Source organism: Myxocyprinus asiaticus, chromosome 17, assembly GCF_019703515.2.
Source record: "Myxocyprinus asiaticus isolate MX2 ecotype Aquarium Trade chromosome 17, UBuf_Myxa_2, whole genome shotgun sequence".
Lineage (NCBI taxonomy): Eukaryota > Metazoa > Chordata > Actinopteri > Cypriniformes > Catostomidae > Myxocyprinus > Myxocyprinus asiaticus.
This window is the reverse complement of record NC_059360.1, coordinates 12,604,332-12,623,290: the sequence shown is the minus strand read 5'-3', so window position 1 is coordinate 12,623,290 and position 18,959 is coordinate 12,604,332. Positions and strand designations below refer to the sequence as shown.

General features: G+C 37.6%; 1 protein-coding gene across 5 annotated transcripts in view; it reads right to left on the bottom strand.

Moving 5' to 3' along the window:
- Positions 1 to 18,959, bottom strand: part of aspg (asparaginase homolog (S. cerevisiae)) — a 57,694-nt gene that overhangs the window by 26,253 nt on the left and 12,482 nt on the right. For 3 of the 5 annotated variants that reach the window (XM_051722896.1, XM_051722897.1, XM_051722898.1), the window contains exons 2-8: positions 18,739 to 18,868; positions 16,776 to 16,811; positions 11,635 to 11,746; positions 9,957 to 10,082; positions 9,591 to 9,674; positions 7,320 to 7,446; positions 6,358 to 6,470 (exon numbers count right to left, since the gene is read on the bottom strand). In XM_051722896.1, coding sequence (XP_051578856.1) covers positions 6,358 to 6,470; positions 7,320 to 7,446; positions 9,591 to 9,674; positions 9,957 to 10,082; positions 11,635 to 11,746; positions 16,776 to 16,811; positions 18,739 to 18,868 — 728 coding nt within the window. The remainder of the gene's footprint in view (positions 1 to 6,357; positions 6,471 to 7,319; positions 7,447 to 9,590; positions 9,675 to 9,956; positions 10,083 to 11,634; positions 11,747 to 16,775; positions 16,812 to 18,738; positions 18,869 to 18,959) is intronic. The other 2 variants (XM_051722895.1, XM_051722899.1) reach the window with 1 other exon arrangement.

The window sequence follows — 18,959 nt, the reverse complement described above, 5'->3', positions numbered from 1 at the left end:
CACACACAATGTAATCAGATGCACAGACCATTAAATAATCAACACAAAGCACAATGTGCACCCAGCGCATAATGTGCTATCAGGCTAAAAACAAGTTAGCTTTCCTGGATCAGATGACTTCATCGGAAACGATACAGTACATTGTCCAGCATCATGGAATGCTAAACCAATCAAATTAGGATTCAGATTGCTGCAACCAGAGGTGCAAGTCATCCAAATATGGGTGGAGAGGATCATTCACTAATTACATATGGCCAGCAGGAGATAGGGGTGTAAATCGGACGTTTCATCACGTTATGATCTTATTTTGATTCTCTTGGCCTGCAGTCCGATATTTGCCGATACTTCAAAGTCTGCCGCGATACGATTTCAATTTGATTCGATTCATGGCCCTGCGATCGATATTCCGATATTATGTGCCTATTTTACACAATCAATTAAAAAAATGTTTACCCTCATATGCAACCAAAATATAATTTGAATATTTTATTGAGCTCTCTGAAAAGTGCAAATTTAGTATCAACATTGGGACATCCACAACAAAATAAGGTACTTTAGATGTTGAAAAAAATTCCACAGATAATAATATAAAAAATAAGGTCACACTCAAGTGATCATCAATTGTTTGATTACAGCTTATTTTTCAGTTTAATCCAATTCAAAGTACTTACATATCCATGACATGTTTCCAGCTATCCGTGCTATCTGTGGTTTTCTTGGCTACAACTTCCACAGTTGTAATGAAAAATTCTGTTACAGTTAACTTGGATAAATGATAGTAAGGGTGTTGATGTGTAGATGTGTAAAGTCTTATAACTGATGCTGGAGCTAAGCAGGTGTTTCTCTTTCCCTCGTTAATGCTGTTCAGAATGTCGGCATTGTCAATGCTCCATGGTACTTTTAAATAGCAAATTGTCATGTCAATTTCAAATGGGTCGCATGCACAACGATATCGATGGAAGCCCGAATTAACTGTGCATGTGAGCCGCTCTGCGTTTGTCACGAGAGCTCACATTTTAAAGAGTGCCCGGTTGATGCATTCGCACGGATCCTGTCAATGGAGCTCGCATTTCGCGGGAAGCTCGTTTGACGCGTGTGCACAGATAGCAGAGCGCAATTTGGCTTCACAGACCCTGCGCACATCTTTGTCCCACATGAAAAGCGTATTTAGTGCTCATTAAGTGAAATTAATGTAATAAGGTTGCTTCATAGCCTGACGGAAATGCGTATGGACATGGCTGACATGAGATTATTAAAATAAAGTTGCATCTTAAAAAAAAAACTATATCGATATTTACGCATTGTATCGATAACACTGGATCATTGGTTATTGGATCAATGCATCGATCCAGATTGATGGATCGTTACACCCCTACCAGGAGATGCCACCAAGTACATGACAAACACTTAATGATGGCTCAGATGACACAGAATGGAACTGAATGAGATCTCGTTACTCTTGTCTGCATGCTTTGGAATACCAAGCATACCTATATTCACTGTTGAATTTGTATGTGTAATTACTTGTGTACAATTATTATGTTTTGAATACTTGGCGATGTTTTTGGCCACTAGGATAAATTATTTTTGTAATGCTATTTTTGTTGTATTGCTTTATCGTATCAACACAAAATTGTAGTCAGTTACAGGTGACATGATTGGGAACAAAACAAAAGCAGTTTTTCAGAGCAACCTTATTTACAACCTGAGATATATAATGTCAAACCAGAAGAAAATAAAAGTTAATTTTTAGCTCAGGTTTTTTTTTTATGATTTTTCAGCAGATTCTTAGGCTGAGAGTCTCATAATTTATCATAATCTATATCATTAAACATTTTGAAAAGTTTTCTTTATAATTATACCAAATAATTGAGCCTCTTTGGGTTTTATGTAGAGTTATAAGCCTTTAATTTTGGGCATGCCAACGAAACAGGGAATCTTCAAAAACACCTTCAGAGCTCTTGCTCTTTTGCAAACGTCTCAGCTGTTTTTGGTCATTTGTTTACTCTCATGTTGTTCAAAAACCATATGACATCATCTTTCGCAGAAGACAAAAGAAGATTGTAGAATGCTTATTAAGTAGACCATATGACTCATGCGCTATAGAAGTCCAAGTTTTCTGAAGTCACACGATAGCTTTGTATGAGAAACAGCCTAAAATTTAACATATCCCCTCTCCCGTACCTCTCAAATCTCTTTTAGGTATATTCACATATGGAGTCATATTAAATTTTTTGCCATCGATGAAGCCAAACAACAGTGGGCTGACCACGCAAAAGTGTAAATGAGACTTGAGAGCTATGGTGCAGGGAAAGATTTGACATCTTTTTTTTTTTTTTTTTCCCCTCCCCTTTTCTCCCCAATTTGGAATGCCCAATTCCCAATGCACTCTAAGTCCTCGTGGTTGTGTAGAGACTCGCCTCAATCCGGGTGGTGGAGGATGAATCTCAGTTGCCTCGCATCTGAGACCGTCAATCTGTGCATCTTATCACATGGCTTGTTGAGCACGTTACTGCGGCATCCACACACAACTCATCACGCACCCCACCGAGAGCGAACCACATTATAGTGACCACAAGGAGGTTACCCCATGTTACTCTATCCTACCTTGCAACCGGGCTAATTTGGTTACTTAGGAGACATGGCTGGAGCCACTCAGCATGCCCTGGATTTGAACTCACGACTCCAGGGGTGGCAGTCAGCATCTTTACTTGCTGAGCTACCCGGGTCCCCAAGATTTGACATCTTCTGAATCATCCTGAAGCAACGTGCTTCAATGGTAGATATGAGCACTGCTGCCATATTAATATTATTTTAAGCATTTTACTGTATAATATAGATGAAATTACTCTGACATCACACCACAGGAAACCATGCCAGATGGCACCATTTTCCTCATGTTTAGCCTATGGAGCAAATACATGCTTTTTTCCTGTTTTCTGTTTGCTGTATAGAGCAGTGCAGGCCAAATAAATAAATGATGCAGCTAAAATTGTGTGGGTGTGTTGGTATGAATGTCAGAGTGTGTTTTGTATGTGTGTATTGAGAAATTTGTGTGTGTGTGTGTGTAAAAAACAACAGTGGCATTATGTAAACAAACTGGCATTTAAAGGGTTAAAATCCTGAAAATGAATGAATATTTGGTAGTTATGATCATGACTGATGTTGGTTAAAAAAATGTATTGAAAGTGGAAAATAACATTAATATATAATATTATTATGGCAGTTTTTTGACGCAGACATTTTTGTCCTCTAAGGACCTCTGAGTAACTTTTTTATTGACGCACAAGGGTTAAAAACAACCTTTTCGTTTGCGAGTTGTGCAATGTGGTATGAAAAGTTCAAATCTACCAACAGCAGCGGTGGGTAGATTAGAGCAGATGCAATAAGAAATTATGGTGATTTGTAAAATATAATACTAAAGAAGTCCAAATCTCCAATAATCTTTTGGAAACAGGGTGTTTCTACCCCCAAAATATAACTTTTTGGGCCTTTTTTTTTCCGCTCAATTGCAGCGAAGCACCCATTAAGGGTACCAAAAGAACCCTGAAATTACTGCCACCGAGGGTTTGTTTGTAAAACAGTAACTTCATCTATATGCTTTTGCTGTATGGAAAAGAGAAGTTTTTCCATAACATTTTCTTTTGTACTCCACGGAAGTCGGACAGTTTTGCAAAGACATGAAGACGAGTAAATGGTGACATCATTTTCATTTTTTGGGTGCACTATTCCTTTAAGGTCTTGTGGTGAAAAACAGTTTAGCTTTGTAGGATCCATCCATTAAAAGACACCACAAGCTTTTTAATGTTTTAATTTGACACTTTCCTGTGAAGTGTCCCTTTGGGATGACCAGCCTATCTCGTCGCCACACAATTATACTAGAGGGGGGTGTGTGTGGCCCAATAGTCCCACAGAGAAAAGAATTAACGACGCTGAAGATTAAATTAAAGCCCTGGGGGACCCCACGCCCACTACAGCACATCTGGAGCAGCTCCCAAACACCTGCATGTCCAAGGACATTTCAGAGGCATCACAGACACAGTCCCTTAGGTTTAACACAGGCCAAACTGAAGATAATTCTGATGCCTGAATTACTCGTTTCCAAACCAAAAATAGCCGACTCCCAGAAATGGCATATACAGTATAATGCAATAAGTGGCTGTGTGACTACTTAAACTCTAGCCAGCGCCTACAAACACTTACTATATAGTAATTTATAAAGTGCTATCAGTTATGGATGTTTGTTTGAGTGATAAACATCCACCAACTCTGATTAACCATTTTAAACTATTGTAACAAATGAAAGTGGAAATAACCTCATAGAAAACCCAGCAAAAACAAAATGTGCTGACTAAATCACTAATTTCAGACCTCTGAATTAAACCTGATTCCAAATGGAAGAATATTAGGGTTAGGGCAATAAATGAACGTGAAGAGGCCTCATAAAAACTGAAGGATCTGCCATAAAAACTGAGGTCATAGAAGAAGATAAAAAATCTACAGATGCACCGCATGGCAAAAGATCCAGATTGAGGTAGTAAATATGTGCTCCTTCCCCCATGCTGGTCTTAATAGAGGTGGCGTAAACGATAGTGCCAGCTCCTGGCTCTTTTGTAAAAAATTAGACATGCTCCATAACTCTGTCTTATTGCATACTGACCAAAAACAGCAGCTAGTTACCAACACTGATCACAGGTGACTAAGTGAGAAATTACAGCAAATCTGGAAAACAATGATCATTTGGACGCGAAGCGTTCACAGTGGAACTGTAGTGGAATTCTGAATGTGAATTCAACTCTTTTTACATTGCATGTAGCAGAATTCAATTTACAACAAATGCTTTGTCACTCAAGATTCACTAACGACCATGTTGCTGGGTTTCTGTTGGCTGGTAAATACATTTATTTATTTATTTTTACATTAAAAGTACCAATTAAAAATTATCTCATAATTTACTCAGCATCATGCCATCCCAGATGTGTATGACTTTCTTACTACTGTAGAATACAAACAAAGATTTTAAAGAGGAATCTCAGCTCTGTAGGTCCATACAATGCAAGTGAATGGTAACCAAAACTTTGAAGCTTCAAAAGGCACATAAAGGGAGCATAAAAGTAATTCATATGACTCCAGTGGTTTAATCCATGTCTTCTGAAGCAAATTTTAGGTGAGAATAGACCAAACTATAACTCCTTTTTCACTGTTGTCATTTCTTGCCATTGCAGACTCTAGGCACGATCATGATTTCAAGCTCGATTACACTTCCCAATGCATGACGCATGTGCAGAGCGCTAAGAACTGTAATCAAGGGGGCCTGGGTAGCTCAGTGGTAAAAGACGCTGGCTACCACCCCTCAAGTTCGCTAGTTCAAATCCCAGGGCCTGCTGAGTGACTCCAGCCAGGTCTCCTAAGCAACCAAATTGGCCCGGTTGCTAGGGAGGGTAGAGTCACATCGTGGTCACTATAATGTGGTTCGTTCTCGGTGGGGCACGTGGTGAGTTGAACACGGATGCCGCGATGGATGGCGTGAAGCCTCCACACGTACTATGTCTCCGTGGCGACGCGCTCAACAAGCCGCGTAATAAGATGCACGGGTTGATGGTCTCAGATGCAGAGGCAACTGGGATTCATCCTCCGCCACCCGGATTGATTCGAATCACTACGCGACCACGAGGACTTAAAAATAGCGCACTGGGAATTGGCCATTCCAAATTGGGTGAAAAAGGGGAAAAATTGAGCTTGAAATTATGATCGCCATAGAGACTGCAATGTCAAGATTTTTAGTAAAGGAGGAGCTATTTTTTGGTCTTTTTTTCGCTCAAAACCGATTGGATCGCATCAAAAGACACGGATTAAACCACTGGAGTCTTATGGATTATTTTCATGCTGCCTTAAGTGTGTTTTTTGAAGCTTCAAAGTTTTGGTCACCATTCACTTGCATTGTATGGACCTACAGAGCTGAGATATTCCTCTTTAAAATCTTTGTTTGTGTTAAGCAGAAGAAAGAAAGTCCTACACATCTGGGATGGCATATGGGTGAGTAAACAGAGAATTTTCATTTTTGTGTGAACTATCCTTTTAAGACAAGTCAGCTCACTGGCATAGTCCATCACGTTACAGTCCAAAATAAACACTGAAATTACATTTTTGTGTTGTTTTTTTTTTTCTGGGCTCATGTGGGCAACATGAGTTTGTGCCAACTCTGATCCCGTTCTCCCCCTCTCTCCCCCTAGCATTTACTCTCCTTTATCTACTCTTCATTCAAAAGTGGCAAAAGGCCCCGCAAAAATAAAAAATAAAATAAAGAAATGTTATCAAAATATGTGGCACAAAGCAGACAATACCACACGGCCTTACTGTAGCAGCAGTGATCCCTGGAAAGAGCCGCAGGAGACCCACATTGCGGTTCAGTTGTGTGCTGACAGTGAATTTGGCGGTCGTGTTGGCTCGCCACACAGTGTCCCAGTTAACTAAACAGTAAAAATAAAACAAAATACTCATTATTGCATGTATAGAATTTCAAGCAGTTTAATGTGTTATATTTCATCTAAAATTATTTCAAACCTTTAGTTTTTTTTTTTCTAATTTGTGTATAATTATTATACATGCCATTTTTTACTAACTCGTATTGAGTAAGAGACTACATGGACTATTTGTACTTTTAAAAACTTCACACTACAGATTGACTTTTGAACTGCTAAAAAGCTAAAAGGGGATTAAAGATAGTTCAAATTAAATGGTGACCAATTACAGCACCTAAAATATACACTTTCCCTATTACAATTATATACCGTAAATTTAAACCTAAAATAAAAATAAAAAAACAAGATAGTAACACATTAAAATAAAGTTCTATTTGTTAACAATAGTTAACAATATTAGTTAACATGAACTAACAATGAACAATAATTTTACAGCATTTATTAATCACGGTTAAAGGTCATTTCAACATATAGTGATACATTCTAAACATTAGTCAATGCACTATGAACTAACAATGAATAATTGTATTTTTATTAACTAAATTTAATAAAGATTAATAAATTCTGTAAAAATATATTGTTCATTGTTAGTTCATGATAACTAATGCATTAACTAATGTTAACGAATGGAACCTTATTGTAAAGCGTTACAAACAAAATAAAATTCAAATATTTGGCAACTGCCCAGTGATGATTTTTTGGCAATTTATGCCCAGTTAGGAATTATATAGCCAGCCACTGTTGCTGCCCATATCTGTAATTGTTTCCGAGCATCAATAGGTTAATAGAAGCAATTTTGACTTGGACAATGCATTATGTTGGCAGAACTGGAATTACTTTTAATGTCGACTTCAGCATTGGCTAATGGCGGCAGGTTTGGTGAGGTAAATGCGTTAAAGCTTCCAGCATCCACTTTGGTGACACGGTTGCCCCTGTACAGCTTATGATGAAAATAGAGGCAAACCTGAGGAGAAAGAAAGAAACATAGTGTTTTCTTCTTCCTTGGTCATACATCTTTATTGTGCTTCACGGTACTTTTCCTCAGTTTCTAGTCATGTTAGTTGCGTGTCAACATTCATTGAAACGCCACATCACAGGCTGACTGAACTTGTCTAGACTTGTTTTACGGGTGGTGTACAGGTGGTTACACTTTTACGCAGTCTGTACATACATTACTCTGTTTTAACAAAAGACTCAACAATCCGAACAGCTTAAAATTAATAAGGCAGAAACAAAATATACTGCAAGATTTAGGTGTATCATTCAATTCATGACAGAAACTGATGCATCCCTAATTTATATGATCCTGGATAAAGTGTGGAAGTATTGACATTAACAATCCAAAATCTGCAACTTTGAGAGAGTTTGGGCCAGTTTATGTAACTGCAGTGCTGCACTGTCAATGTGTCTTACATTTAATGGTCACGTACATGTGTTTCTATGCCTTGCAGACGTAAGCATCTGGTTTTCTGTGATGAACTACAAATTGTTCGGAAAATTATGCTGATTTAATTATGAATCACCATGGCAAAGTTATCTAGCATTAAATATCATGGTGAAGTTGGTTTAAAATGATAAAACTATTATTAATTATTAAATGCAATAATTTAATAATTGTTTTTATAATACTGAATTGTTAATAATATAGTATATTTGCATTTTATACATTAATAAATGACCTGATAAATTATTTGTTGTAGCTTTTCTGTAAAGAAAATGTAACGTTTAAGGAAAGATATTAAATATATTTATTTTCAACACTAAAAATATGTTAAAAATAAAATTTATCAAAAGTAATAAAATGTATAACATATATATATATATATATATATATATATATATATATATATGTGTGAAGTCGTGCAAAGCTAGAAAAAAGCCCTTAATCAATGAGAAGCAAAGAAGAGCCAGGCTGAGGTTTGCAAAAGACCATAAGGATTGGACCGTAGAGGACTGGAGTAAGGTCATCTTCTCTGATGTGTCCAATTTTCAGCTTTACCCAACACCTGGTCATCTAATGGTTAGACAGAGACCTGGAGAGGCCTTCAAGCCACAGTGTCTCACACCCACTGTGAAATTTGGTGGAGGATCGGTGATGATCTGGGGGTGCTTCAGCAAGGCTGGAATCGGGCAGATTCGTCTTTGTGAAGGACACATGAATCAAGCCACGTACAAGGTTATCCTGGAAGAAAACTTGCTTTCTTCTGCTCTGACAATGTTCCCCAACTCTGAGGATTGGTTTTTCCAGCAGGACAATGTTCCATGCCACACAGCCAGGTCAATCAAGGTGTGGATGGAGGACCACCGGATCAAGACCCTGTCATGGCCAGCCCAATCTCCAGACCTAAACCCCATTAAAAACCTCTGGAATGTGATCAAGAGGAAGATGGATGGCCACAAGCCATCAAACAAAGCCGAGCTGCTTGAATTTTTGCGCCAGGAGTGGCATAAAGTCACTGGTGAAAGACTGGTGAAGAGCATGCCAAGACGCATGAAAGCTGTGATTGAAAATCAGGGTTATTCCACCAAATATTGATTTCTGAACTCTTCCTAAGTTAAAACAGTACTATATATATATATACATACATACAGCTCTGGAAAAAAAGAAGAAAGCAGAAGAAAGCAAGTTTTCTTCCAGGATAACTTTGTAAGTGGCTTGATTCATGTGTCCTTCACAAAGACAAATCTGCCCAATTCCAGCCTAGCTGAAGCACCCCCAGATCATCACCGATCCTCCACCAAGTCGTCTAATGGTGAGACGGAGACCTGGAGAGGCCTTCAAGCCACAGTGTCTCATACCCACTGTGAACTTTGGTGGAGGATTGGTGATTGGTTAATTTTACTCAAACACATACCTAAATCCAGAGAAACTAATAATTTTGCAGTTGTCTCTTAATTTTTTCCAGAGCTGTATATATACATGTTTTTTTTTTTGTTTTTTTTTGGGGACCAGTGAAAATATCAGCAGAGCAAGTACAAATCTGAACTACTGGCCTAACTTGACCAGCAGAAAACAATCCTTATGCTTGATCAATGGGTGTATTGCATGTTCTGCATTTTGAAACAGAAACAAATGCATCTCTCACTCTGAAAAACAGCCTCACTTACCTCAGGGATAACAAACTGTCCTGCTATCAACAGCGCCCCCAAGAGGTTATCCCTCCCATCATTCCTCATCTCATAGATAGGCACCTGCCACATACAAGATGGTTGTGAAGTTCTTTGTAAAGGTAATATTGAATAGTTTTGATGGCTGCTAGTTAAAAGTTAATCATTAGGTTGATAATAAGTTAATAATTATTAATTAATTTACTTCTGAGTCTGAAAATCAGAATTATGACCCAAAAAATTAAACAACACTAATTTTTTTTAAGCGTGTATTGTAACATCAAAACCAACTTTGCTGTCAATCACTAAATAATTCAGCATCTGATCTGTTTAAGCCCCTGAATACTTTAGGTTAAGGTGTATTACCTGTGAGCCAGTGAGGATGACAGGTTTTCCCAGGTTCTCACACATGAAGGATAAGGCAGAGGCAGTGTAAGCCATAGTGTCTGTTCCGTGCAGGACGACAAAACCATCATATTCCTCATAATGTTTCTGTGAACCAAAGAAAAACAACTGGAATTTCTCAGCGCTGATTTCCACCCCCTCTCCCTCCCAACTGTTTGATGGTTTGTTTTAAGTCAAAACTTCTGGCCTGTTGACTGAATTTTTAATTTCAAACAATTAGTTAAAGGTGTATTAAGTAATTTTTTCCCCATTAAAAAAGTTTTACTCCTATAGAAATTAATTGTAATTTTGAAACATATATATATAATCATGATAACTCACATGAGATGAAGACTCCAGTCACATCAGTAACCTTATAAAAGCTGTTTTATTCTACATGGGGAGGGTCTCCTCATGGCAGCTGCCATGTTAGTCCACATGACCAGCTGAATACAACTCGCTTAATCTCAGAAACCGCCCCGTTATTGGACACTTTCACTGGTAAAATAAATTAATCACGGCTGACTGTGAATAGTGATTTTCTACAATGGCATCTTTAACTGAAAACTATTGCGACTGAATGATGCTGAATCCACGGCACTTGGTGTCACTCTAAGCCCAAGACGACATGACCAAAAATGTACTGAGTGCACCTTTAACTAACTAGCCATTTGTTTTTATTTTGAGTGCTACCCAGCAAGTACATTGCCGAGATGCATTAAACGTCATGTTTACATTTACACTTATTCATTTAGCAGTGGCTTTTATCCCAGGCAACTTAAAAAAGGAGGAAACCAACAACAAAAACAATTAATCTCTAATGAATTGAATGTGTACAAACACCTGTTTGAATGTTTCGTACATTGTATTTGTGTACAAACATCTCAAAAAGAGCAGATGAAGGCCATGTCCACACGCATCTTTTTCTCTACGTTTTGACCTTCCGTCCACACCGAGTAACTATTCCGTTGTTACTGGTTAATAATTTTTGCCATTGAATTCTATTGGTATCTGTGGTTTAGATATCAACTATTCACTTCCGACTAGTTTGCATTCCAATAGTTACTAGTATCTATTCTAGTTTACTTGTACTTATTTATTAGATACTAGTAGCCTACTTATTTATGAGGCACTTGTTTGCAGGTTTGCAGCAAGTTTGCCAGAACTTTTGATTTTTGTAAGGTTAGTTACAACTACTTTTTAACTTGTCAAATTTAATGACTAGTCAGAATGGCAGCTGTACAGTTCAATTCAATTTTTACAATTGAAGTAGATGCAAGTATGTAATAAATAACACTGAAATAGATAAGAATCACTTTTGGAATAAGTACTAGTATCTAATGAACAGTTCCTAGTAAAATGTAAAACAAGATATTAGTCAATATTAGAATGCATACTAGTCAGAAGCTGGTATTTGAACCACAGGTCCCCATTGAATTCAATGCCAAATTTTACTATAATGTTACCTATAACAATGGAACAGCTACTTGTCATTACATTAGGTATAAGAAATAGTATCTAATGAATAAGTACCTACTAGTAAAACTGAAAAATATTCTACTCACTATTGGAATAATTACTAGTAAACTAGTAAATGTAAGCTTTTATGGAATACATGTTAAAAGGGCTTGCCATACAAAGATGGTTAAAAAGTAAGCACCTCAATGTCTTTTCCAATGTTGGCCCAGTCATCTGTGGTCATATTGCAGGAGTCAAGCAGGGGAGAGTATTCTAAGACTGTATACACAATCCTCTTGTTCTGTTTGGACAGTCTGAGGTGAGAAAAAGAGAAATGACCAAATGAAACCCATTTGATGACCTCACCACACATTTAACATTTCACACATTGACAAGGAGCATCAAATGTCAAGCAAAATGTTAAACAAATAATTTAAACCAGCAAAAACTGTTTATAGACAAAAAGGAATTAGTTTAGTTAAACCAATTAAAACAAACAGAGACCAAATTTAGCTGAAATGGACAGATTATTTATATAGCGAGAGTTTTTTTTGTTATTTTTCAGGGCGGGGTGGTGAGAGCACAGCTGATTTAAGGGGACCACTGTCTGCCCGACCAGCAGGGTGTCTCCTAAAGTGAAAGGCAAAGTGCAGACAGAAAGATTACAGTCTTTGGAGAGCGGGGCTTGAGTATTTGTGTGTGTTTGTGCATCAAGGGGAGGTAGGATGAGCAAATGTTGTGAAGAAGCAGACTTCAGACTTTGCTCGCCGCTCAAGGGGCAGTTCGCTCTTGTTGGAGGGGGTTATTGTTATGAAGAGATGAGCGCTGAGGGATATTCCCCATTGAAGCAGAGAGCACGAGCCGATTAGCATGACCTCTATATCCTAATTAAAAACAGAGGCTTATCCTAAAAAACGCATACATATTTATGTGCCCTTAAAGTGCTGTTACATTGGGCCACCCTTGTTAGGTGCACAGATGAGCTAAGAGTCATGTGTCTGCTTACAGCTTGTTGAAAAGATTGCTTTAATCTCTCCGTTCTTAAAAAGAAATCCCTCCCAACCCTCATGACATCCTCCCACAAAATAAAGACAAGGAGGAGGGTGCAGCCCAGGCCTTGTTCAATAGATCAATAGAACAGCAGGGTGGTGGAACAGGCCTACACACAATCACACGCAAACACACATTCTACATCTACTGCCTTCTCCACAATGTTGAACAAGAGGCCCAACTGTTCAAATTAGCCCCTACTCAGATGTGCAGACCTAAACATATGTTTGTGATCATATAAATGAAAGGGTGCCACAAGAAAAAAAAAAACAAATGTGCTCAAATTTCAATGCATCATTTTTCCAAACAATGTTTCTATGGGTACTAGAGTCATCACTAAAGCATTACGGTTGATCCAGACCCTGTTTGAGAGAGGGCAAATGGATGTTGATTTAAATTGCAAGCATGTTGTTTGGCATGTCATTAACAAAACTCATTATCTTCTTCAATTATTAGTCATTTGATCGGCAGCTTAAGCACTTGTCAGTCATCTGGTGTGGCCATTTATAAAGAAATTAAAGTTTTAGCAGTAGTAACAATCTTTACTGTACATTTCATGACTTAACAGCTTACTAAGATATTGAAAGCCTCAATAAGCGTAAGTCCCCTTTAAGCAACATTTTAAAAAAGGATAGGAAAAAAACTGGTTCTTTTCAAGATCAGGAAAAAGATACGCATTACATTTTCTCATAAAGGCTTTCCAAAATTGCAAAAATGCTCTTCACATAATCCACCCTGCCTGGATAAGAATAATAATAACAAGAAGAAGAAGAACAGAAAAATAAAATAGTAATAATTTCAATAAAATTTTAGTCTAACCCAGACAAAGACAAAGAGAATGCTATGAGCTCATGCTATTAATTCACAATAAACTTGTTAACAAAAAAGCTATAAAGTGGTGAAACTCATTCATATTAATTAGCTTATGTGCAGATCATGTCAAATAATTTTGTTTTGATAAATAGTCATTCTTGAAGACCAATTCAAGGACTCCAATAACATTTTGAACCGTATATTTAACTCTGTAAATTCTGGGATTTTGCTAGTCAGTGTTTTAGCCAAAAAGACTGATAGTATTAAATGATGTAAAGCTTGTACTTTAAATTAATATTAAAGCTTTTTTATTATTTCAAATAAAGATTTTGAACTTTTAAATTAATAAGCCTTTATGTTCTTGTTATGGACCTATATAAAGTTACTTACACATTGATATACCTATTTTTACATTTTTATCACATTCAGAGTGTTTAAGCATTGCTCTCATGCTCTCACAGCAGCAGATGTCTCTTCTTGCTGTTTAAATGTCTTTAAATTCTTTGGGCTCTATTTTCGTGACCGCGCTGTGCACTATAGCGCTACACGCAGCGATCGTGCACTACGTCTTATCCAAATTTCATGAAAGCGCTAATTCTAATCACAATTTTCGTGGGCATGAGTGGGAGTGTTTGCGCTATCTGTGGGTGTATGCGCGCAAACTGGGGGTGTTTTGTATGTAAATGAAGTGCCGCAAAGCGCAATTTGCTATTTTCCTGAGAAATACGTCATAAGGTCTAAGACATTTGAGATGCACGTCTAATCTCAGCGCATAGTCTAAAGTCAGTTCCTGCATTTGCAGTTTGGAGAGTCCACCAGCAGTTGGTAATAAAGTCCATGTCTAAACTCTAAAAATACTGTATAATGGAACATCAAATAATGTTTCTAAAAATCACTGTTGAGATTTCAAATCATAATTTTTTTTTTTTCATAAAACAGCTACAACGGTGACTGTAAACCATGAATAAACCAAAACGAATCAGTTCTGTACTTAGCTGATCGTTTGAGTCAGTAGTACTTAAAATCTTCATTTTATGGATTTTTAAGCCAAAGAAGTTCAAGGAACTCACAATTAGTCTTTATGTATCACTCTAAATTCACCTTATAATTCATATTTTGTGTTGTACATATTAATGTAATTTAAGTAACGCTAAATATGTACATTTCTGACTAGAAGCTATTTATTTTTTAGTCTAATCATATCACTGTGCCTTCATTGCAGGGTAATGGTATAAGGAAACATGCTTCCATAGATCCTATATGTGTTATGCAGTAATAAATTAGAATGTTGTGGAAAAGTTCATTTATTTCAGTAATTCAACTCAAATTGTGAAACTCGTGTATTAAATAAATTCAATGCACACAGACTGAAGTAGTTTAAGTCTTTGGTTCTTTTAATTTTGATGATTTTGGCTCACATTTAACAAAAACCCACCAATTCACTATCTCAAAAAATTAGAATACATCATAAGACCAATAAAAAAAACATTTTTAGTGAATTGTTGGCCTTCTGGAAAGTATGTTCATTTACTGTATATGTACTCAATACTTAGTAGGGGCTCCTTTTGCTTTAATTACTGCCTCAATTTGGCGTGGCATGGAGGTGATCAGTTTGTGGCACTGCCGAGGTGGTATGGAAGCCCAGGTTTCTTTGACAGTGGCCTTCAGCTCATCTGCATTTTTTGGTCTCTTGTTTCTCATTTTCCTCTTGACAATACCCCATAGATTCTCTATGGGGTTCAGGTCTGGTGAGTTTGCTGGCCAGTTAAGCACATCAACACCATGGTCATTTAACCAACTTTTGGTGCTTTTGGCAGTGTGGGCAGGTGCCAAATCCTGCTGGAAAATGAAATCAGCATCTTTAAAAAGCTGGTCAGCAGAAGGAAGCATGATGTGCTCCAAAATTTCTTGGTAAATGGATGCAGTGACTTTGGTTTTCAAAAAACACAATGGACCAACACCAGCAGATAACATTGCACCCCAAATCATCACAGACTGTGGAAACTTAACACTGGACTTCAAGCAACTTGGGCTATGAGCTTCTCCACCCTTCCTCCAGACTCTAGGACCTTGGTTTCCAAATGAAATACAAAACTTGCTCTCATCTGAAAAGAGGACTTTGGAACACTGGGCAACAGTCCAGTTCTTCTTCTCCTTAGCCCAGGTAAGACGCCTCTGACGTTGTCTGTGGTTCAGGAGTGGCTTAACAAGAGGAATACGACAACTGTAGCCAAATTCCTTGACACGTCTGTGTGTGGTGGCTCTTGATGCCTTGACCCCAGCCTCAGTCCATTCCTTGTGAAGTTCACCCAAATTCTTGAATCGATTTTGCTTGACAATCCTCATAAGGCTGCGGTTCTCTCGGTTGGTTGTTCATCTTTTTCTTCCACACTTTTTCCTTCCACTCAACTTTCTGTTAACATACTTGGATACAGCACTCTGTGAACAGCCAGCTTCTTTGGCAATGAATGTTTGTGGCTTACCCTCCTTGTGAAGGGTGTCAATTATTGTCTTCTGGACAACTGTCAGATCAGCAGTCTTCCCCATGATTGTGTAGCCTAGTGAACCAAACTGAGAGACCATTTTGAAGGCTCAGGAAAACTTTGCAGGTGTTTTGAGTTGATTAGCTGATTGGCATGTCACCATATTCTCATTTTTTGAGATCGTGAATTGGTGGGTTTTTGTTAAATGTGAGCCAAAATCATCACAATTAAAAGAACCAAAGACTTAAACTACTTCAGTCTGTGTGCATTGAATTTATTTACACAATTTTCACAATTTGAGTTGAATTACTGAAATAAATGAACTTTTCCACGACATTCTAATTTATTGAGATGCACCTGTAAGCATTTGGTACTAGCTAAAAAAGAGAAATACCAGGATTGAACAGCATCATGCAGATTTTCAGCAGGGTAAATGATAAGCCAATGTGTGACTTTAAAGGCCTATTCACACCAATAAAAATAGATAAATTAATTAATAAAAAAAAACACAATACATGTCTATGAATGTCTATTTGTTATTATTATTCAGAAGCTAGGAAGATTTTTAAATTCTTTAGATGCCAAACAATTCTGCAATGAATTCTGTGGAAATAATAGCGTGCAAATATTTTAGATTTTAGTCATTTAATTGAAGATTGAAACAAGCCTTAACCCTTGCCACAGCAGTTTGCAAAATTTGAAATAATTTCTTCATAAATTACACAAAGTGAATAAATAACACAAATGATAAAGCGAATAGCTTGGGTAACAGCCAAGTTGCATTATTGTAAGCCGTCAACCTACCATACCTGCCATACCAACCTACCATCTGCCCATCTCATAGCTTATAACATAACTGTGGTGGAGACAAGTCTAACCAGGCAAGATACAGCACAAATCATGCAAACACGTACATACACAGTTCTGCAAACATGTGCAAGTAAATTTACACTTTCATCCCACAAGGGCAAACATTATGCTACCAGTACTACAGGACCCTTGAAATAGTTGATCAGCTGCATGAGTGGGCTTCCTGTCAAGAAAACACATTTTTACTGTCTGACATTTGTACACTTCTGAAAATATAAGGAAACAGCACCCTCCATTGGCTAGTATAGAAACGCTCATCATTTCTCTGTTTATTTAACCATTAAACCAGCAGCAAATAATGCAGAAAACAACCAAAACGAAAGATATTCTGTGTAATTAGATATTTACAAAATACTAAAGTTAGTGACAAAAAAATCTGTGATAAAATCAGAGAGTTAACAGTAAATATGAAAATTGACCTTTAATTTACAACTGATTGGATTATAGTTAGTCTCTGAATCTATATATTCATCTGTTTCATTCACGTGACTTGTTTTCATTGGCAATCATTGCCTTTACAATTATAATCTTTCATGCCTTTATTGAACACATCCCATTAAACATTAACAGTGCTGTGGAAAAAGTAAGTGAATCCCTAGGCTAAAGACGACAAAAAAGCTAATTAAGAGTCAGAAGTTGGCAAAACTGCCATCCAATTAATGAAACAAGATTGGAGGTGTGGGTTAGAGCTACTTTGACTTATAAAAAGCACTAAAACATTTTGAGTTTGCTATTTACAGGAAGCATCAGCTGCCGTGGACCATGCCTCGCAAAAAAGAGATCTCAAAAGACCTACAATCAAGAACTGATGAATTGCATGAAGCTGGAAATGGTAACAAAGTTATCTTGTAGAGCTTAGATATTCATCTGTCCACAGTTAGACAAATTGTCTATAAATGGAGACGATTTAGTACTGTGGCTACTCTCCCAAGTGACCGTCCAGCCAAGATGACTCAAAGGGTACACCGCGAATCCTCAGTTAGGTAAAAAAGAACCCTAGAGTGACAGCTAAAGACTTAAAGGAAACATTGGAACTAGGTAACATCTCTGTTCATGAGTCTACTATATGGAAAATATTAAACAGCCATGGTGTCCATGGCAGGTCACCATGAAGGAAACTGCTGCTTTCCAACAAAAACACTGCTGCGCACCTGAAGTTTGCCAAATACCATCTTGACACTCCACAACGCTACTGGGAAAATGTTTTTTGGACCTATGAAACTTAGATTGAATTGTTTGGGAGGAACACACAGCACTACCTATGGCGTAAAAAAGGCACCGCATACCAACATGAAAACATCATCCCAACGGTGAAGTACGGTGGAGGGAGCATCATGATTTGGGGCTGCTTTGCTGCTTTGATATCCTACGGGATATTGTCAGAGTGGGTGATGCAGCAGGACAATGACCCTAAACATCAAAGTAAATCCACTACAGAATGGCTTCAAAAAAAGAAGATCCACCTTTTGGAGTGGCCCAGTCAGAGCCCAGACTTTAACCCAATACAGAGGCTGTGCAATGACCTCAAGAGAGCTGTTCACACCAGACATCCTAATAATATGGCTGAGCTCAAGCAGTTCTGTTAGGAAGAATGGTCCAAATCCTAATCCGCAGCTACCGGAAACACTTGGTTGAAGTTATTGCTGCCAAAGGAGGATCGACAAGTTATTACATTCAAGGGTTCACTTATTTTTTCCATGGCACTGTGAATGTTTAATGGGATGTATTCAACAAAGATATGAAAGATTATAATTATTTGTGTGTTGTTAGCTTAAGCACATTGTGTTTGTCTATACTTGTGACTTTGATGAAGATGGGATCACATTTTATGACCAATTAATGCAGAAAACCAGCTAATTCCAAAGGGTTCACATACTTTTTCTTGCCAATGTAAATAGAAACAGAAGTTTCACTGACTTTTGTTGCATCCCACAGCTCAGAACATTACTGGTTTCTTTAGAATACGTTTTATATTACTGCATATTACCACAAATATGGTGGAACGGTCATACAGTGACTTCACATGAAACAGATGAAAAGGGCAACACCTTCTCTATCACATTTCAATGCATGTTTGCATGGGAACTTACGGCAGCACCAGTGTGTTCTCCTGAGGCTTGTAATAGTCATACAGCCGTGTAAGTTGTGCGTACTGCTCATCGTGCAGAATGGGGAGTTTGCGTAGAGTTTTGACGAAAGCATTTGGTTCTGGAGACAGAACTGAAAATACAGAGGAAAAGCCTTTAAGCAAGTAAGAAAAAGAGTAAGATACATACAATTATCACAGTACTTCAACACTAGCATTCAAATG